The following is a 21567-nucleotide window of genomic DNA, read 5'->3' on the forward strand; positions in this document are numbered from 1 at the left end:
TCACGGACCCAAAAAACGGACCGTGATATCATCACACAACTCACTTTCAAGCAAGCGAACATCCATTGGTATTTCAAAGCGACTGTTCTGTTGAGACAAGGCCAAACGCCCTTTGAGCCAAGGTTTCATGCCCTCCCTCAAGCGCTACAATACAAGATAATGTTTCTCAGCGAGCTGCCACAGCCTATTCACGCGGTTTCTCATTTGCGTTTTTGATCTTAGGATACGGGTAAAACCCCATCTCTTCCATTCAACTTTTACCTTCTCTTGTTCCAGAATCTGTTCCATGAGTAATGCGGATTCCGCACACAAGATGGTGTCATCGCCCTCGCTATTTTCCGAGTCTTTTTTTCGCCGTATTTTTTGCCTCGGCGCTTTCATGTTGGCACGTTTACCGTAAATGCTGCCTTTTGGCTGAAAAAGCAAAAAAAGATGGAAACCGTCCGGCAGTCAGATTACATGAAATGTCGCTGTTTTGAACCGACCAATCATAAGGTAGTTTACCTTTGGTCTTCTTCGTCCAGTCGAACTATGCAGATCAGAATCAGATTGTCTGAAAAAAAGCAGAAAATTTTCACAGTAAAACTTTTGCAATCCACTGACTGTTGGCACACCTGGAGCAACTGCCTATCCCGTTTTACTACAATGGCAAAAACCACGGACGCATGAAAACTCGTGTGGCAAGTTGAACAGGATTTCGTAGACACGTGTGCGCACAAATATATCGAGTGCAACGATTCTGGAGGTGGCAAATATAAGCATAAATCACTGCTTACCCTTCCTCATCACTTGAGGTCTGTTCAGCTCCATCGAAATTCAGCTGTTTGTCCTTAAATTGCGCCTGTAGGTCCGGTTTACTTTGCGGCCTGGATTATGAGAAAGAAACAATATTTTTTGTCGATACTTTGCATAAACTCTGCCTGCTTTGGCTACGTGATCTTCATAAACACCAGCGCATATTTGAAGCGCGGGATTTTTAGTACAATCTCCACACTTGTTTACATCGATCGGAAAAAAATCATAGCAAATATTTGAAATGAAAACATCGACAATGGATGACTCAAGCTGTGAGAGTAAATTGTAATCCACACACAGAAAGAAGGAAATCTAAAACCACAGCTATAAACAGTGTCTTAGAAAAGATGAAACTCTACAAATTTTGGTTTCAAAATTCTTTAAAATTGGGAAACTATGGTCATGCGAAGTTGACAGATCTTGTTCAACAATAACTTAATGGTTTCCGTGTTTGGATGACCTGATCTAACCCGCGGCACGCGGGAATGTTGCGAGAGTTTAGAATATATACAAAATTTGCGAACTGACAATGTCTGCCACATTTCACAGCATTTTAGCAACAAAACTCTGCAGTTTCAGCCAATCTAACTTCATCACTCACGTACCTCAAATCAGCAGATCTTCTCTCCATCGTGGTTTTCGATAAAGAACCGTCAGTCTCTTCTGGCGATGTCAATCGCTTCATGATGGACGAATTAAGTTCGTGTTCAAAAATTCGATTTTTATCGCTTCCCTTGAGGATCGACTTTGGCGACTCGGCGCCGGCCGCGTCCTCTGCGCCGACATTCGACGATGATCGGCGATCTGTCGTCAAAGGTTCGGAAAAGGTAACCTGTTGGTTGTTTTGTGATGCGTCCAGTTCGTCGCTCGGAGTTCCGTTTTCAAGCGAGTTGCCGTCCAAAGAGTTTTCTGCATCATTGGGATTTTGTTGATCTGATTGCAAACTAAAGAATCACAAAAATACGATACGATGTAACTAAATTGATACGTATTTCGTCCTCAAAAAAGCCTAAAACGCTTTGGACATGCAGAAAAAGGCTTTTTAGCGAGATTCGGTCACAATAGTCGTAGTAAGCTTGGGACATGTCGCAGTGCTCGGAAGCTTTCGTCCAATTGGATAATGCTTTTCTATGCTTTCTAAAGAACGAAGCTATGCTATTGGTTGAAACAGAAATGTATGGTAAAGTTCAGCCAATGAAAATCATTCTTGCGAGGAGCTGCGACACTACCCGTAAGCTTGCAAATGAACAATTGGCTACAATGTTTCCATTGCGGCCAAGTCTTGCACCTGGTATAAACAACTCTGTCAAGTCATATAAGCATTTTCCACATAGAGCAACAACTCGCTTGGTTATGATACCTCTTGTTTATGTCATCTTCGCTCTTCAGAGCACCGCTTTCGTCCAAGCCGCTACTTTTGCCATCGACACTACCATCATATTGGTCGTAAATGTTCACACCTGTGTCATCACCTTGGCGACCGGCATCGGAGTCACCATCAGCATTGCCCTAAGACGAAATCAAAAAGTTATAAACGAGACAGTTTTTTAATCCACAGCCTGCGAAGCGAGATGTTTTTGTTAAAATGTACCACTCCGTCAAGCAAAAAGGGCAAACTTTTTACAGCAAAACACAATTGATATTATAAATAAATACATCTTACCTTTCCATCATCCAAAGCAGACTCGCCGAGCAAATCTGAAACGTTTGCATCAATATCGCTACCAGAAAGACCTTCTCCGGCGTTTTGTAGTTCAAGTGAGGCAAACACATCTTGATCCACACTAGACGTCGTGTTCCCTTCTTCTTCACCGTCGTCCATATTGGATCCTTCCCCGTCCAAAAAGCTTCCTGTGTTTGCGAGAAAATCGTTATTTTTAATGCACAAACTAGGACAAAGATAAGATGGATCATTTGAAAATCCATCAGCCGTCAAACGGTGGAAAATCTTTTTGCGAAAGGGCAGTAATTAAATGAGAAATTAGAAATATGACTATATAGTCAGTTCTGTTTAGCTTTCTATTATTAACCAGCCTTCTCACGATCGCTACCTGATCGTATTTACATCAGCGTTAAATACAGTTTTATAGTAACTATACCAAACCTGATACTGAATGTTTAACTTCGCAGTCTAAACCGAATTGAAAATCGTTAATTTCATTATCAAATTAAGCAATTCAGCTCTGCTATTATCTAAACACTAGTCTCTGCACGAAACGACGGCTGCCTATAGGCAATGGCCACTACAATGCCGATACGAAAACATATTCTTGTATTCAAACCACGATATTTTATCAGTAAGATATTCCACGATAGTTGTGCGTGTAAATAATCATTAGTTGTAATGTACTTGCGTTTTTTATCCGAAGGATTGGCTCTGTCCTTCGTTAGACCAAAACAAAACAGTCAAAACGCATGACTTTGTAAACTGTTACTGATAGCGCCGTCTCGTAGTTAAACTGCAAACCATATTTAAATTTCGACAGGTGCAAAAGGCCAAAACGATATGTTTTGCATGTATGAAATATCGCTTTGACAACCAGCGAGTGTTTTTATGAAAATTTATTAACAAGGAAACGAAAGCAAGATGTTTGGAAACTTCGTGCACTTCAAACCTTGATTGAAGAAAATTTCGTTTGAATTGTAGATATTTTTTCAGAATTTCTGGCGTGCTATATCTCAGTTAATACAGCCTACTTAAATTGTCAATCAAATTAAGAAAAACGATTTGTCGACACGAATTACAGATGTGCTTTAAATAAAAAAAATAACATAAAATGAACAACATTGAGTCGCATTGGCCATTATACATGAATTGATACCGTAAATTTCCTGATTAAAAATCGCCGGTAAGTAATTGTGGGTGAATAAAATTGTGAATTCAGGCAATTACAACAAGAATTGTTCGTCATATTACAATGTAGTGCATTACAGTTATTTTAATTTGTATTTTTTTTGTAGCACTTTCCATGCGGACAGGTATACTGACAATTCGAAGTAGTATGTTCGCAAATTTCTAAGGGCTTGTTTACATGGAGCGAGTTATCCCGGCCAAGCGAGGCAAAAACTAAAAATCGCACTGATCACATCAAAGGCTTAACCTGATTAGTCTTTCATATGCAGTTTTCACCTCGCCCAGCCGGGATAACTAGCTCCATGTAAACAAGCGTCCACAACAACAAGGCCTATCTCCTCCTATTGTGCCCGACAGCCAAACGACTACCAAACAGCCGTGTATCGCCGTAGGTCGTAGAAAACGTTGCCAAAGGTGAAATAAACATTTATTAGAGCCTATAACGTACCGTCCAGTTCAGATTTGAGCAACGAAGATCTTGACGAAAACTGGGCTTCCTGACTTGCGTCATCAACATCATCTTTCCTAGGGTCCATTCCATAGCTCGGTAAGATATTTCTAAACCCGATGTCGACCTCCGTTCCACTCTCCTCTCCGCTGTCTGCCAGTTCCTCCTGTGTACCTGCGGATACCAAAAGGTCCTCGGTGACCATGCTAATACCACAGCTGCTATAGCCGCTGCTCTTCGCAGTCCCCGGACGCTGGTGCACGGGCATCGGCTCGACAAAACTAATGTACTTCGGAACATTGCCACGACGAAACTGGAAAGTGTTTAAACTTAACGTCAGTTTTAACGTTCAAGTACAAATAATTCTTGGGGCAAAATGCACAGTTTGACAATTAAGCCGATACCAGGCAGACATGGCGATCCAATAGGTTGCCAAATTCAGATTTGCATACTCACCCCTTTCGGGTCAACGATCTTCGGTTTAACACGCTGTCTCTAAAAATACCAAAAAATGAGAAATACTCAGACTGTGCTTGACTCGTTAATTGGGATTGCTCCTTGTATTATCAATTGAATCTGTCAGGAGAAAAAGATTCAGTGAATATCTTTCTCTCGCCTATACTAAGTGGTATTCTTGTGCCAGACTAGAATGAGCGCCAGTCATTCTTTTCGCTTTGCAATGAAGATCGTAGTCGTGTATAACGATAAGCATTGCACTGTTATTGTCCTCTATAGCATACAGGAAGACAACTACATGAACCATACATTACCCAAATCCCCAAAGACATTTTCCATTAAAAACTTTCAAACAATTCAATCTCTGAATCGCTACAAATAAGCTGCATATTCGCAGCAAGTTTAGTCCACATGTTACATTTCCGAAATCAAAAACAATTCACAACACTGCTCGTTGCTAACTAAACAACGCTAAACGCTCACAATTGACATACAAAGTGTAAAATAAACATCGTAAGGAAAACTAAGCTTTAAATCAAACTATTGAATGAAAGTTATTTGGAAAGAAATCCCAATGTAATCCCAGGGTTTTCCATCAAAGGCTCCGGTATAAATGCACGCAAAATGTTTTTTTCCATTCTGGGACATTCTCATAAATTTATCCCGTAGTTTCTGCCAAAAATTCGAGGCAGTGTTGTTATTAGAGGCGAGAAGAAAGAAAAATGTTGTAGTTTTTGGAGTATCTTTGCTGTAAATATCCAGAAAAAGAGCGTTCGACAAAGTACTTAATCCCTAACTTCAAGTGTATTGTAAACCTTGTGCTTTTGTGCGATTGACAGCTATATTGCAATATCAGAAATGGTTTTGCATATATTAAATATATCTAAAGTTAACGTCTGTTTTAGGAAAAGGATTTGAAATTTATAAAAGCTGTATTTTATTTGAAGTTTATAACATCTGTATGTGATTCTCAAGTCAATAGACCAGGTGGTTAATTGTTTATTATTTTAAGTGTTTGGATCCGGAAGAATATTTTTACGGGACTCTGTGTTTTGTAACTTCTGCAGAAGCCAGTTGTACGAAATCTGTTTATCCTAAACAGTGGATGAGTCAAATTTGAATGGCTTTTTTTATACCTTTCGAATATAGAAGGTTATCTACGTTGTTGTAAATTATTGAGACATTTTCCTTTTGATTTTTCACTGAATCGCCTATTTTGTGCGTAGCCGTGAGGGCTGTGCCTGGATGGCTGATAAATGTGGTAAAATCTTTAGCAGAAAACATGCATTTGGACAAATAATTATCGAGTTAATGTGACACTATAGCTTGGTGCGTCTTTGCATAAACGTAAAAAAAAATTGGCTAATGCTTTCGAGTTTTTACTGATTGGTTCAAGGAGTTTAGAATTCCTTCCAGCCGGTGGAAAATTGAACAATCAGCCTTACCAGATTTGGAGAGGAGAGACGTCTATTTTTCACATAATTCGCGCAGTGATGATTGGAACTGGGAACGAACCGTTCTGCTGGCAAAACTGTTCTTCTGAAAGCAATGCACGACTGAGGTCTGAATTTATAATCGGCCACTGACGAGACGTCACTCAACGAGAGAGAATCCAGTCGACGCTGGATTGCGTCATCAGTAAAAAACATGGCGTCCGACATTGATCCGTCGTCCAACACCCGAGCGTTACATGGTAACGAGGCCGAGAACTCTCGAGCCGATTTTGGATCCGGTCGCTTAACCGGGCTTGATTTAGTGGCGAAGCAATTATTTACAGAAGATCTTGCACTTTTTGTGTTATTTGGTGCAGAAGGGCATCGATTCTTTCCCAACGTTTTTCTTCCAACACCATTTTCGTATTTCCCCACGATCAATTTGTTGTTTTGCGAAGGTGTTTTGGAAAAGGTTCTGATTAAGGGCGTCGACAAACACCTGATTCGAAGACTACCGCTGTCTGGCGGGCGCTTGGCACACGTTTTGACACCGCTATTAAGGTAGCTATAGGTAGTATTTTGTTGCAAATTATATTTAGCACTTTGCGGTTTTTGAGAGAAGGCACTCGTTAAACCGGCAGGACCGGAATACCTTCTTTGTTTCGTTCTCGACTTTGGTAGCTGAGAAAAGGATTTTAAAACATCCACTGAGCTTCCAATTTCGCTCACGGAATGCAAGCTGTTGGCTCGTGAACTGGCTCTCTGTACATCAAACTTTGCCTGCAGATCTTTGATGGAATACATGTACGAATTTTTACTGCTGATTGAGAATTATAGGATTCCACACGCACCATCCTTCAGGCGCCCAGTTTGTGCTTTATCCATAAACAAATCGCTTCACCCTATTTTGGGGATGCTTTGACGGGTCGCTCCGAGAGTGCTAATTCATTTCGACCAGGTGAAGTGATTCTTGTAGAGAAGCAAGTGAGAAATCTTCAAATAACTGTGAACAAATAATACAGTATCAGACATCCCGACTAATCTTCAGACATCGCAACTAATCTTAATTACGGTGATGATTAACACGTCCCAGTTTTTCACCGATCGATTACATTTCAAGAAAGATGCAATTACCTTTATAACAAGGTTTATATGAACACAACGCTTTTAAATACAACTTAGAATGGCCTATCACTTCATAAATTACAATGCATCGGTACAATTAACGTAGCGATTCATAAAGTGATTTTCACCTCGCAACACGTTTCCAAAAATTTAGTATATATATTATCTATTAGCTGTTTCTAATTGCTAATCATGTGTTTAATTATAAACTCTAGCCAATAGATATCACGCCTAAAGTCACAAACGCGTGCAGCCAAATTTTAAATATACAAATTTCAGGAACTAAATCTGACAACAGTTCGACTTTGCCGTGAGGAGTAGATTAATATTTATCGTTTTTTAAGATATTAAAGTCTAAGGTCACGTTTACTTTCCATTATTAGCAGTAAAAGGTTGATATTAAAATACCAAACTTACCGAACTTTAATGCATGCTCAACCTTTACAACTTTCATTATCTTGATAATCTTAATGATCTTTACAGATATTCTGGTTTGCCGGCTTTGTTTACAACAAGATTCAAAGATTATTTCCACTGACTATTCATTGGCTCCAGAGTAATCTGACCTCTCGATTGTATGCACGGTTGTCATGGAAATGACGACGCATTTAACCACCCACCTTTCTACTTCAAGGCTAAAAATCCCGATGACTTTTTTAGTTCATATGCTCACGAGACCAGGTTATAGCAGTTTCCTTAAAGATACTATTTCATAATCGATGTGTTGCCATTTTGTCCCGCGGGTAACCATCCGTTCGTTTCAATATTGTAAGGGATAGAGTCGATACTAAAATTTGCTGCATCACGACCCATTGCAAGTTAATAGTTAACCAAATGTTTGTAGGAGAGTTGCAAACCATTAAAGCATTTGGAAGGACGTAAAAATCAATAGTACTATTACACTTATATCCCATAAGTTGGTAAGCCTTATGAAATAAACGTCAAGCAAAGGCTTATGCGCAACACCGCAGAAATTGGTGTTTATGAAGTTTCAACCCGAAAATCTGATCACTGGTTCACATTGTGCATTGCTGTATCGCTATCAAAGAGATAACTATTGAATAATTTTACAAAGTTCGGTTTTTCCTCAGAATACGCATTCTGCAATCTTTTGACAGCTCATCATACACATCTGACAGCTGTGAAATGGCCATTTTGAGGCTTAAAGTATACACAAGGTTATTAATTCAGACGATTCGTTTTTGCCGTGTGCAAGCTTCAAATCTTTTGTGCAAGGCATATTTTGTGTAGTATCTATAAATCTTTTTTCTCACTAAGTTTCTCGCCTAAGTATTGAGAATTGCGGATAAGTATTTTTCAATCCTACCAATTTCCGCGGTGTCCTTATGCGCGCTGTTTAAGACTGAGTTTACAACGAGGTTTTAAAATAAAGGCCCAATAAATTTTTAGTTTTTAGAAGCAACTAATTTCAATTCTGGAAGGAAATTTCGCGAGCTATTGGCACATCCTTCGGTAATTACCCAGGATATCAGACTTAGTCAAACTTACGCCTGTATTCAAAAAGCTCACTCACACTCACACTCATTGAGTGTGACATATAAATTTCGTTAATGCTGATCAATGAGAAAGTTTTCTCTGAATAGATGGAAAGATATAAAGTAAATCACTGAAAATCAAGCCCCTGTTCGTCTGGAAATACCGCCATTGAAACATTATGAGAAGATTAAGATCTCCCACTCAATGAGTTTGAGTGTGAGTGAGCTTTTAGAATACAGGCGTTAGTATTGTAGAGTATACGAGGGAAGCCAACTAGGTTAGTTGAGATGATATGGAGATGAAGTGAGCAGAGATATAGGCATTAAGGCGAGCTGGTGGAATATATGATGGAATGAAGAAATCAGAGCGTGTCGAAGAAGATGTGAGGTGGTAGACATTGCAGGATGAAGGAAGCAAGGTTGAGATGATATAAACACGTAATAAGAAGAGGTGAAGGAGAGCTGGTATTCTGGTAATGATGAATGCTGCGGAGCGCTGGGAATGAAGAGGTTAGAAGATTTGAGGTGGTAGGCATTGCAGAGAAGATGAGAGAAGCAAGGTTGAGATGATATAGACACGTAATAAGGAGAGGTGAAGGAGAGTTGTTATTCTGGTAATGATGAATGCTGCGGAACGCTGGGAATGACGAGGTTAGAAGATGTGAGGTGGTAGGCATTGCAGAGGAGATGAAGGAAGCAAGGTTGAAGGACTGATCGAGGTGATTAGTTTTCATATTTACTCGATCTTATCCACTCTTGGTCTGGTGTTATATTAACTTTGTTTCTTTGTTATATGTTTGTTATGTTGTGCTTTGTTGTTGTGTTAAGTAATTATTCGGTCCGCGGTAATTGGCAACTAGCTGTTGCGGCTCCCGTGTCAATTTATTGTTATTACATTGGCAAAGTTATTAAATTAAATTAAATTAAGGTTGAGATGATATGGGCACGTAATAAGAAGACCTGAAGGAGAGATGGTCAGAGATATTGTGAAATAAAGAGATCAGAAGAAGATGTGAGGTGGTAGACATTGCAGAGAAGATGAGGGAAGCAAGGTTTAGATGATATGGACACGTAATAAGAAGAGACGAAGGAGAGCTGGTAGTGAAGAATGCTGCGGGACGCTGGGAATGAAGATAATTAGAAGATATGAGATGGTAGACATTGCAAGAAGATGAGAAATGACACACGACAGAAGACATATAGTGATAGATATTGAAACTTCCAGCAACATAATTACATTGTTGGGGAGTACTGTAGCATAATATTTTTTGCCACAACAAACGATCATTTGATAAAATCTTTAATTTTTTCCCTCAAGGCCCTAAACAGCCTAACAATCAGCACAATATCTTTGCTGACATAATCGCTCAAATCGTTTCTTACCTTATCAAGGTTTTCCAAGATCTCTCGTGTCATCAAACCAAACTCCCCTTCGGTACTTGTATAATTCAATCCCTCGTAAACGGCTCGACATTTCTTGCACGTTGGCCAAAGGGATTCTAGCTTCGATAATCTTTTATCCTCGACATGACTTAAATGGAATGAAAACCAATCAGAACACGCTTCGAAATACTCGTCTTTTGAAGTAGCCATTGAATTGAGTATATTATAAAGCCATGAAAATTGCAAAGTGTTTGCAACTTCGTTTAATCAACAGCTTGTTGAATATTTTGCCGGAAATTTGCCGTTTTTTTCGACGGTGAATACGTAGCAACTGTACATGAAATTGTTTGTTATTCCAGTCTAAGTTTTAAACATATTTTGAATATATCCCAAGATTTCAATGAAGAAATGTTTTATACGAACACCTGCTGTAGTCGCTCATGACTACGTGTTTTGGCATGTCAATTGTGGTTTGTATATATTTTCATTTGAAAATAAAACTTCGCTGGTGGCACTGAATAAACAATTTATATGGATAAAGTTGTGAACTTGGATAATGGAACTGTATAGCAGTGTTTTGCTCTTCATAACATTTTTTTAGGCTTGTGGTTTCCATGCGACGAATTCATTGAAAACAATAGATAAACTAGTTGAAATACCCTGTTATCTGTTGTTATTTTAATGCATTAGGCAAATTGAAAAGTGGGCCATTTTGTAATATCCTTCAAGGAGAAATTACAACCTTTATATCGTTCATATCAACTAATAACCCTTCAGGCACTTTCCACTACGAAAATCACAGCCAACGGCGTATTAGAAAAGTTTCATCGCTGGAAGATAGTATCTGAGCCTGATTTGAAATGTAAACACGATGCAAATGAAGAAGCTGGATTTATCTCAACTGCCTGTCTAGAATAGACTTAAAGATATACTTTCCCTCTGCACCTCACTGGAAAGTTAGTAAACGTTTAGAATCCAGAGTGTGTAGTAATGTTAACAACGCTTTAAAACTCAATCACAAATATCAATTTTAAACGGAAACTACTTTCACCAAAGCACTTTTTACTATCATAAATGCTGTGTTTCATTTTTAATAACTCTCGTTACGTCAGCTACATTGTATTATTTGTGTTGGGTAATTTTCTCTTGAAAGATCCAGAAAGAAATAGAAAGAAATATGCATTTATCTGTTTCTAAAATCATTGGAGTATATCGTTCATTTGGGATCAAAGGTTCGTTCATTTCATCTCTTCAAAGTTTCGCTTGTGACTTCAACAGGTCGCCCAATTTTTGCGTCAGCAAAATATTCCCGCCAACTTTCAGTTTCCCGGTCATAAACAACTGTTGCGCGTTGGCTTTTCCCGCCACAATCTTGGCAAAATCGTCGTCTGCAACAGTTATGGTGCAATCTGGTCTCCCAGCAGGTGCGCCCGCGGTGATTGTTCCACTCCCAGTTTTGAGGTCCACAAACCACTGGCCAGCGGTTTTACCATCTTTGGTAATGTTCCAAAGGTACGTGGCTTTGATTCTTTGCGCGAGTTTGGGCGATGACGCAAGACGAGCGGCGATGTCTTTGAAGATGGCGTGAGCTTTAAGGCTCGTGTTTCCACTTGCTGGAGGTTTTGCAGGTGCTTTCGATGGTTTTTGATTTATCTTGGACATTTCCTGCGAGTGAAACGTTTATCGAGTTAGTTGATGAGTCATAGTGACATAATCTACCATAACAAAATCATTAAATACCTTTTTCAAATCAAATTCGTTCAACAAAGTCTGCAATTTTTGTGCCAACATGATATTTCCTGAAATCTTCACTTTTCCTTGCATGAACAACTTCTGCGGGTTCGTCTCGCCCATCGCGATCTTCATGAAATCTTCGTCGGCAATCGTGATCGTACAGCTCGGCTTTCCCGAAGGCTTTCCGTGCGTCACCGATCCTGGCTCCTTCGTGAAGTCGGCCGTCCATTCCGAGACGATTTTCCCGCCTTTCGTAATTCGCCACAGAAAAGAGGCTTTGATTTTCTTTACCAAGTGGGGGTAGTTCGGGAGGTTGTCTGACATCAGTTGAAACAAGGTGTCACTCTGTACTGACGTACTTGCAGGGGGTGGGGTAACCTTACTTATTTCGTTGCTCTGTAAAAAAAAAGATGAAAATGTTATGGAATTAATGTTCCTGTCATTGCTAAGCGAAACTACAAAGTTTAGACTAGTTTCCCTGAAGAAAACGGCGATTAGAACCATTGACAATGCACATTTGACAAAGTTTTGAAAAATTATATATATATAAAGCTTGTCTATTTTACTGCAGTTCGAAAAAAACACTTAGTAAATTCGCAAAGATTGGTAGAAAACTTAGTAAATTCGCAAATATTGGTAGAGAAATATTGTATAATGTGAAAAATATAGCCCTCTAGAATGGTTAAATTACCTAAAAAGCGACAATACGTCAAGTTTATAACTTTTTCTAGTTGGTAAAACGGTTTGGGCTCATCCTCTTTGAAACTTGAGCAGTTTTTACCTTGCTTGGCGGTGCCACCGAGCCATGCAACTCGATATAAGCACCAGTCAACAAAATCTCTCCCGTTTCAACCACCTTGCACTGCATAAGTACTCTGTTTCCATCCTTCCACATCTCCGTACGAATGCTTTGACCTGGAATAACTGGCTTCGAGAATCGAGCTTTGATTGCTTTAAACCTACGAACGTCGTTGTCGCAAAAGTGCTTCAGGACGTGCCTGGTAGCGTAACCCATCGAACACAAGCCGTGGAGGATTGGAGTTTTGAAACCTACAAGTCGAATAAGTTGAATATTTACTATTTAGTACGTTCGTCATGTATTTAACATATGGCATCTTGCCTTCTTGTACAATTCGACAAATCTTCTTTATACTATTTATTGAATGATTTATTGAATGATTATTGATTGATTGATTGATTGATGATTATTGATTGATTGATTGATGATTATTGATTGATTGATTGATTATTGATTAATTATTTATTGATTGAAGCTTTAATTTTCGAGAAAAAAGCTGTCTTGAAAGTGGAAAACATTGTCATGTATATAACTTCTTGCCTTTAAAAGGAGGTGTACATTGCTTTGCAGAATACTTGCATTAAAAAGCTTTGCAATTTGTTGAATTGAATGTGTTTCTGAGCAAGCCTTAGGGCTTGGGTTTGGATATTAAAACCAAAACTGTGTTGCAATCCAAATGAACAAACTTTGCAAAATGAAATAATTTTTTAAAACTTACCTCCCATAGCAGCAAAATTTGGGTCAATGTGCAAAGGATTTAGGTCACATGCAAGACGATACAGAGCTGCCTGACTGTTGCCAGTTTTCTCGATTTCAACCACATCAGGAGCCCTGGAGGGTGTGGCTACCAATGGCCTCAACTCATTCGAACGAGTCTTGCTGCCAAATCCACCACTTCCAATAGCAAATATTGCAAACTGATTAAAGCAAACAGGACCTAAAATAAATAGATATTGGTGTCTATAATAAACTAAGATTTGATATGGAGAGAGTTTCCTCATAATAATACTATTATTATTACTGTCAATATTGCAAAGATATCAGCCATGGCTTAGTGATAAATTGCAGGAGTATATTTTTTACTATTTTACAACATTTTGCAACCACATTTTGCAGTTCTAGTGATCCTAAATTATGCCCTTTCTATTTGTGGCATTGGATTTCATGGCTTGAATAGAATTTATGGTCTGTGGATGAAATTTTTTGCTAGTGGCAAGAACAGTGCATTTAGACAACATACTAATATTATTTAGCAAAGTCAACTACCTTTTTCATCAGAAGTGGTAATATTGACAACGATAAGAGCCCCTGACTTCTTGTCCAAAACATCTGCAATTACAGTGCTGCTTTTTAGTGTTGCATTTGCTTGTAATGGCCGATACAATTCCAAGTAATGTTCCCCATGAAGTGCCTTCAAAAACAAAATATTTTCAAAATGAATAACCCAAAATAAGGTTTTAAAATAAATCTGAAGATATTGCGACCACAAGGGTCTGCAATGGTCTACAATAGAATAAAAAAGAAGTACAACCTAAATTAAGTCTCAATTCTGATAGCACAGAATATTACCTTGGCTGGGTTTATTTCAAATCCAATTTTTTCTTTGCTCAAAAAAGAACTTGTCATAAAACTTGCCTAAATGAGAAAAGTTGACTGTTAGTTTGTTCAAATATTGCTTGATGTATTATTTGGTTATTTGCAAATTTAACACAATAAAAAGCAATGCAAATCTCTTTCCTACCTGAGCAGGAATCACTGCAAACGTTGGAAGAACACTGAAATCTTCATGACCCTCATACAAGAACTTCAAATGAGAGCCATCTTCTTTAACAGTCACACCAATTCCCAAGGCAAATTGAATAACCTCTTTGAAGGTGTAAGAGAACTCATCCTTCGGGCGGGCAGGTGTTCCACTCTTGGCAGAGGTGTCTTGTCCCATTAGCAGCTTCATTGTTCCATCATTTCCAGTGGCTGGGTTAGTTGCATCAGTCCAGTCTTTGATTCGAGCCCAGTTATCTTGTACCAGTTCTGCGGTAAGATCTTGTCCATCAGACAGGAGGTTAACTCCCTTGGATTGCTGCCAGCGAATCATTGCTGCTGCACCGCCGGCAATGAAAAACAACTGACCGTTTTCGTCACAAGACTTGTGGCACAGGTACACCAAGAACGGTGCAACCAATCTGGGCGCTACCATTTTCAAAACTTCATCCGGCAAAATCCCTTTGGTCAACCGGGAATCTGCAACAGGGACAATGGTGTTGCACTTGATGTTGTAACGCTCGCCTTCAATAGCAAGGGTTCGGGCCAAGCTGTACAATCCAAGTTTGGCAGCCGCATAATTAGCCTGTCCGTAATTCCCGAAGACGCCGGTTGACGACGAGGTCATAATGATCCGCCCGTACTTTTGTTTCTTCATGTGAGGCCATGCTGCCTTAGTGACCAGGAACGCGCCTCGGAGATGTACCCTGTGGACTAAATCCCAGTCCATGGTACTCATATTACCAAAGGAACGATCTCTTAAAATGCCAGCATTATTGATCAAAATATCAATTCGGCCAAACGCTTTTATAACCTGGTCAACCAGCTCTTGCCCGTTTTCAACAGATTCGTAATTTGCGACCGCTTTTCCTCCCGATGCGCGGATCTCTGCGACGACTTTGTCGGCCAAAGAGGAGCTCCGACCTTCCCCCCTTGCACTTCCACCTAAATCGTTGACTACCACCGAAGCACCCCGCGCAGCGAAGGCCAGAGCGTATTCCCTACCTAGACCGCCTCCTGCACCAGTTACGAGCACAACTTGGCCGTCAAAACGCAGAGATTTAGCTGCCATTTTGCAGAAACAAGTAAAACTGTGGCAATTCTTTCCAATGCTTTCCTTCAAGGATTGCGAAAAGGCAAATGGACTTTAAATCATAATTTCCATCGCCCAAAAGACAGCCTTACGTCATCGATTGAGACAAAATTCCGAATTCAGATTCAGTTTCTTATTTTATTTATTTAATTAAAAAAAATTTTCTTTACAATTTTTTTCGGATGCAATAGAGGTTTATTGTCTAAAGTACAGTGATACATAAAAAAATGACAGTTTGAAGTTGACGGTCGACAAGCTACTTTAGCTTTACGATGATTAGGATTAATGTGTTCTAAATTTGAGGGATGGAAACAAAGTTGATATAGCAAAAGAACTCCGAACGTCTCCGATCACAAACCGAAAAATCCCGAACAAAAAATAACAAAAATTTGTAAGATTTTTTGGTTCAAAGTACAAAGTGTTCGAAAATCTTTTTTTAAAAGAATCCAAGCATTAAAATGGTCGAAAACAGCAAAGTATTTGCCAAATTTCCACCTGGACCTTTGGATGTGTACAGAAAACAAGCATCTTTTGATTGGTACGACATGAAACGATTTATAGAAGGCGATGAAATCTTGGAGACGAAGGAAAAGATTTGGAGCGTTATGGCCAAAGATCCAGTGTTTTTAGAGACAACGCAAGGTCTGACCATGGAGGGAAAGCGACGAGTGACATTTCTGAGGGTTAAAAGACTTGTGGAGTATGATTTTTTGGGCGAGGTCGGGGAGAATCCATTGAATTTACATGCTATAACAGATGCGTTTGGCTCGCTTAACTGGGGATTGCTTGCAAAATTTCAATTGCATAATCAGGTGGCTGCAAAATACCTTCAGAGGAGTATTTATGTTCTGTCTGGTGTCATTGTTTTCTCATGCATTTCACTTTACCCATTTGATATTAATGCTGCTTGGGTTAGCTGTGCTTTGGTACACAGGAGCCCTGTGTTGCTACTATGTCACTACCTGTTGTGCGGTAACCTGCAATTAGCAAGGCACCTATATAAGTGATTTTGCCCTATTGACGGCAATCAATTTTACCGGACAATTGGTCAGGGTTACTATTATGACCACGCATGATGGTGGATACGACTCATTGATAGCATTGGTGGTGATGGGATGTTGGTGATGCCAGTTGTGACAATGACAGTAATGAGGGTGATATGGTAGTTTTGAGCGGTGGTAGCAGGGTGGTGATAATGATGATATGGTCGTAATGATAGTGATGACATTAGGAAGAGTGCCCTGTTGTAATAGTTGTTACTTAGTAATGGTTTGTGTTCCATGGCCATCCAACATTGTCCACATAAATACAGGCAAAATAATTTCCCCTTTGCTTGCATTTACTCTTTCAGATGTTTACGTTTAATTTAAAATCAGCCAGTCAGCATCCAATGATCCAATCTTTGGTAGAAAAATGTGAAAATTTAGAGGTTTGTCATTGTTGCTTTCAAACTTACACATTTGCAAGATAATCAGTATATGACTGTTCTTGTTGAAGACCATAATGATATTGTATTAAACTATCCCAATATCACCAGGTTTTTGGCTGTTTTGCCCTAACGGAATTGAGTCACGGTAGTAACACAAAAGCTATGAGAACAGTTGCTGTTTATGACCCGAAAACACAGGTGAAAACATATTTCAGTTTTTGGTATGGTTTATATCAATTTGTTAATAAATTCTCTCAACATTTTCTGAAAACACAATTCACCATGAAGCTGTCTTTAGACATTTGAAACATCAAATACTAGCTCATGATAGATGCTTTAACGCTGCTGATATTTAACCAATTCACTGATGCATTTTTCATTTTAAATTACGAAGAGAATTTCTATGTTATAGAAATTTATTTTAAATACACCGGACCACGAAGCGACGAAATGGTGGGTGGGGAACCTGGGTAAGACCGCCACCCATGCCTTGGTATACGCTCAACTCTACACTCCAGATGGCATGTGTCATGGTCTTCACATGTTCTGTGTGGAAGTGCGTAACCCTGATCTCACAGCTAGACCTGGAGTGCTCGTGGGGGATATTGGGCAGAAACTGGGACAGAATGAGTTGGATAATGGGTGAGTGATGGTGGGAATTGAGGATGAGATATTGATAGTAGGTGATAGTAGGTGATAATAAAATAATCACTCACCCTATTTCTCACAGATTTGTAGCATTTAAAAACGTGTCCATCCCAAGGGAGTTTTTATTAAGCAAGCATTCTCAAGTCACACCAGATGGTCGCTATGTCTCCACGATTAAAGACCCTAGGAAAAGATTCGCTGCATCACTAGGAGCTCTCTCACACGGCAGAGTTGGCATTACTGAGATGAGTGTTGTTAATTTAAGGTTATGTCTGACGATAGCAATAAGGTATGTTAGTTTCATCAGTTGTTTTAAGACTATTAACTTCAACACAATTTCCACTGTTATGTTCATTGCATACAACCAGACGTTTTTAAAGACTTGAACTAAAGATTGAACTAAACTCTTTTGTTCCTGCAGGATGATAAGATGTCATTGTTTTATAAATACCTGTAATGTCCTTTTCCATATTATCTGCGCAGGTATTCAGCAGTTAGACGTCAGTTTGGACCACCTGGACAAGACGAGATCCCTGTTTTGGAATATCAAATGCAGGTTAGTTATACACAATAAGCATATGAAAGTCATTAAAAAGCTCAGAAAAAAGGCGGGAATGTTTATTAATAGATTAGATTTATTTCAATTCAACTTGAATTTGAAAAATGCACTTATTTTTCAGCAATGGAGGTTAATTCCACTCCTGGCTGCAACGTACGCCTTGCAGCAATTTTCTAAAACGTTATTTCAAGATATGCTTCGCTTCAAGTTGGCTTAATCCTCGGTGAATCCGACACGAATCAGGTAGAAAGCCTCTGCCTCTACGGCTTCATCAAATCATTCAAGTTCAACGTCTTATATTAATGCTTGAATTAAAATAAGTTGCACGGCATAATGCGTAAATTAGCACTTCCATAAACTACATTATTATGGTCTCTGAAAGTTGTGTCTTGTTTCTATGCATTTTAAAGGCTGATTTAGGTCGTGAACTTCACGCTCTATCGTGTTCGTCCAAACCTATTGCCGCGTGGACAGCACGTGATGCCATCCAGGAGTGTCGCGAGGCGTGTGGCGGTCATGGATATTTAGCTGGTAATAAACACATGTGAAATTTCACTGGACTGAACCCTAATTATGCAGAGCTTTAGCGGTTTTCTACGAGCTGTAAGATTCTGCATGAAGAAGCTTGCACTTTTGTCGGACGAGATCGCTTAACCGAATCACGCGAATCTCGTGATTGCTGCTAAAGGCTCGCTGATTACCCCTCCCCCCCAAAAAATTCCCCCTTTTCTCCCCCCTCGGGCTGATGTAGAAATGTATCTTTCCAAATCCAGTCAACAGGCTTGGTGAACTCAGAGATGACAATGATCCTAATTGTACCTACGAAGGTGACAATAATCTGCTGCTGGGGCAAACAAGCAACTTCTTGCTTTCAAAACTGGACGAAATAAAAAAAGGTTCGATATTTTCTAAACCCCATTTAACACCGTCGCAATTTCTTTCAAGTACAGTGGAAATTTTTCAAAACCAAATCCTACGCTTTTGTGGGATAATTTGAAGGAACTATAAAAGTGATTTCTTCCTGATATTTATTCACAAATTCTTTAAAACTTGGCGTTTATCAATACAAAATTCCGAATTACATCAAAGAACCTTCGTAGTGTGAATCAAGGTTAACACACTTTGCCTTTATCGAAGATCGCGAACTGAGCGGTTATTGAATATTTTGACTGTGCTTTTATATTTTAGGAGAAAAAGTCAACTCGCCTACAGGTTGTGTCGAGTTTCTGAATCATATGGAAGAGATATTGGAAAACAAGTTTCATGCACACGCGATAAAAGATTTCAAAAGTTTTGATGGTCAGAAGAATTCCTTTCATTACTGTTCTGTGTGTAAACCCTCTTTATTAATGACATCCAATCTACCGGACACTGCAACAATTGCCACTTTCTTTTTTATCCAGTTATTTTGCAAGCATTCAGTTGGCTGGTTTGTTACTTATTAAAACAAAGCGATAAAAAGATTCAAAGCGAATTGAATAGCGGCAAGGTTTGGCAAAATCTTATCCAATTCTCTCAGCAAATAGTATAAAAACACCTAACATTAAATGCTTGAATTTGAAGGAAACGTTTTCAGCAAAAAATGACAGTCAAGCGTTTTTCTGTCGCTCGTTGGCATTGGCGTTCATCCAGGTACGTATACGGTATACAGAGATCCAACTTTTATCAATAATATCCTGGCATTCGAAAAATTAGATTTATGACTCTCTTATAGAAAACAGTTATGGACAGATTTCATGCGTTTGTTCACGACCCTGATACTCCAACGAATTTTCGCGCCATTTTAGCAAAGTTGGAAATCTTGTATGGTTTGTGGATTTTGGAAAAACATTTAGGAACTTTTTACGAAGGTTTGTGTTAAAAAAACATTTCCCATGCAGGCATTTGAACAGCTGTGATTAATTTTATATCATGCATCACACACAAAAGATTTCATTACCTTATTACGACGACAGGTGGCTTCTTCAATCAAGGAAGTCATGTCGGAATGATTCGTAAATCAATCGTGGATCTTTGTGACGAGGTTTGTTTCGGTCTCCCATTCGGTCGTCTTGTTGTCGTAGTACCTTTAGTGGAAAAATGATCAGTTAAGGATGAAATATATTGAACTTTGAGGATGAAATATATTGTCTTGTAGATTAAACCAGAATCAGTCTCATTAGTGGATGCTCTGGCACCCCCAGACTTTATTCTGAACTCCCCAATTGGCCATAGTAATGGAAAGGTTTGTACTAGTGATTAATTCTGTAGGAAGGTAGGACTATTGTTCAAAAGCCTAGTCCGTTCTGGGAATCTGCTCTGAACAAACTCTAGTTCAGATTTAAAAGTGTTTGGCGAACCGAAATGCTGTTAGATGCTCGCCCAGCAACATCTAAGTCCGCCTTTTCCCTTCTGTAATCAAATGGCATAATATTTTTCTGTCGCTCCCAGGCCCTGGAAAATCTATACGACGCGGTTCTGAAGGACCCGAAGAACACACAACGCCCTTCGTGGTGGAAAGACTTCAAGGAGAAGCCCACGAAAGGGTCTCTTCGCATAGGAAGCAAGTTATAATTAATGTGCAGCAAGAACTACCATGGATAGACATATAACCGAATATTCAGATATAGATAGACAATAACCGAAATTCAAATATTTATGGCTTTCCAAAGGCTTTAATCACCCCATAATACGAAACTCAAAAATGAAAGACAATACTGTGATGAAAATTTGAGAGCGAGCTATCAGGCTTTCGCGCCAATGCAGACTGTTTTCTATTTATGATTACCAAATCTGGCAGCCGAATTAATTTATTTCAGAATAATTTCATTGAATAAATTATAGAGGGGGGGGGTTAATAATAAGCTCCCCCCCGGTTCCGACAGTCTGAACAACAGAAGCTTTCAAAACCTATTTAGTCATGCATCTTCACAGATGCAAATTCGATTCTACTGTGACCATTCAACATGGCCACCAATTGGGTTCATTTATTCCTAGCAAACGCGTAACCAAGTCTCGTTATTTTCAGTCAGTCCTCGCTTTTGCGATTTTGTCACTGTTTTGTTTACGATTTGCTACGTTCGTCAGAGCTTTCCTCGTGTACTTAAATCGTTGAACAAGATTACAAGAACACGATACAGCTCCTAAGAATCGCATGTTTACCTCGTTTACCGGCGTTGCTATCAAGTTAAACCATAGGTTAAACTAACCAACGGAACTGATAATTATTAAACTACATTACAAACTTACCGCAAATCGATGTTACCAACAGATTGTACCATAATTGAGCACCATAAAACGGAGCTTTTTACGCCTTTCCTACGAAGAACGTCGTTTTAATGTAAAGCACGATGCATTATGATGAATAAACATTAAAATGAACAGACTGCGAAGCGTTGTAATTAATCAAAAAATTGAATATAACAGCTTTGACGTGCCTATTGTTCTATTGTATTCTTGTCGTTGTTCAGCACAATACTTTTTGGAGATGAGCGAGTGCCCAAGTGACATCCAATGATCCAACCACAATTCTGTCATTGGCATTTCTACTGCTTTATTTTCATGGTCCAAAACCCACC

The 21567-nt window shown here is 39.1% G+C and overlaps 4 protein-coding genes across 4 annotated transcripts in view; 1 reads left to right on the top strand and 3 right to left on the bottom strand.

The window, feature by feature from the left end:
* On the bottom strand, window positions 1-17986 carry LOC114523782 (clumping factor B-like). The gene is made up of 12 exons (XM_028544815.1): window positions 17903-17986; window positions 17520-17634; window positions 9991-10138; window positions 4554-4592; window positions 4098-4410; window positions 2459-2646; window positions 2156-2304; window positions 1401-1739; window positions 777-866; window positions 505-553; window positions 262-414; window positions 1-144 (listed from the first exon to the last, which is right to left on the bottom strand). Exons 3-12 carry the CDS (start codon window positions 10021-10023, stop codon window positions 1-3), a joined length of 1497 nt encoding a protein of 498 aa, XP_028400616.1. The 5' UTR covers window positions 10024-10138; window positions 17520-17634; window positions 17903-17986.
* LOC114523595 (peroxisomal multifunctional enzyme type 2-like) lies at window positions 11045-15447 on the bottom strand. Its single transcript, XM_028544571.1, has 7 exons — window positions 14265-15447; window positions 14093-14158; window positions 13790-13934; window positions 13242-13460; window positions 12506-12774; window positions 11731-12120; window positions 11045-11655 (listed from the first exon to the last, which is right to left on the bottom strand). The coding sequence occupies exons 1-7, from the start codon at window positions 15351-15353 to the stop codon at window positions 11242-11244; spliced, it is 2592 nt and encodes an 863-aa protein (XP_028400372.1). The 5' UTR covers window positions 15354-15447; the 3' UTR covers window positions 11045-11241.
* On the top strand, window positions 15693-21365 carry LOC114523597 (peroxisomal acyl-coenzyme A oxidase 3-like). The gene is given in 17 exon segments (XM_028544572.1): window positions 15693-16186; window positions 16726-16803; window positions 16912-17001; window positions 17216-17445; window positions 17534-17740; window positions 17935-18007; window positions 18132-18207; window positions 18210-18253; window positions 18421-18541; window positions 18784-18906; window positions 19199-19309; window positions 19414-19499; window positions 19574-19642; window positions 19725-19860; window positions 19966-20033; window positions 20148-20234; window positions 20441-21365. Coding segments are annotated over 17 exon segments (2076 nt in total). The 5' UTR covers window positions 15693-15832; the 3' UTR covers window positions 20564-21365.
* The window catches only part of LOC114523783 (TNF receptor-associated factor 4-like), a 16139-nt gene continuing 15585 nt past the window's right edge, over window positions 21014-21567 (bottom strand). Inside the window, exon 8 of the mRNA XM_028544816.1 lies at window positions 21014-21091. Coding sequence (XP_028400617.1) covers window positions 21014-21091 — 78 coding nt within the window. The remainder of the gene's footprint in view (window positions 21092-21567) is intronic.

The sequence above is a fragment of the Dendronephthya gigantea genome, unplaced genomic scaffold (genome assembly GCF_004324835.1).
Source record: "Dendronephthya gigantea isolate DGI-Jeju-01 unplaced genomic scaffold, DenGig_1.0 000028F, whole genome shotgun sequence".
Taxonomy (NCBI): domain Eukaryota; kingdom Metazoa; phylum Cnidaria; class Anthozoa; order Malacalcyonacea; family Nephtheidae; genus Dendronephthya; species Dendronephthya gigantea.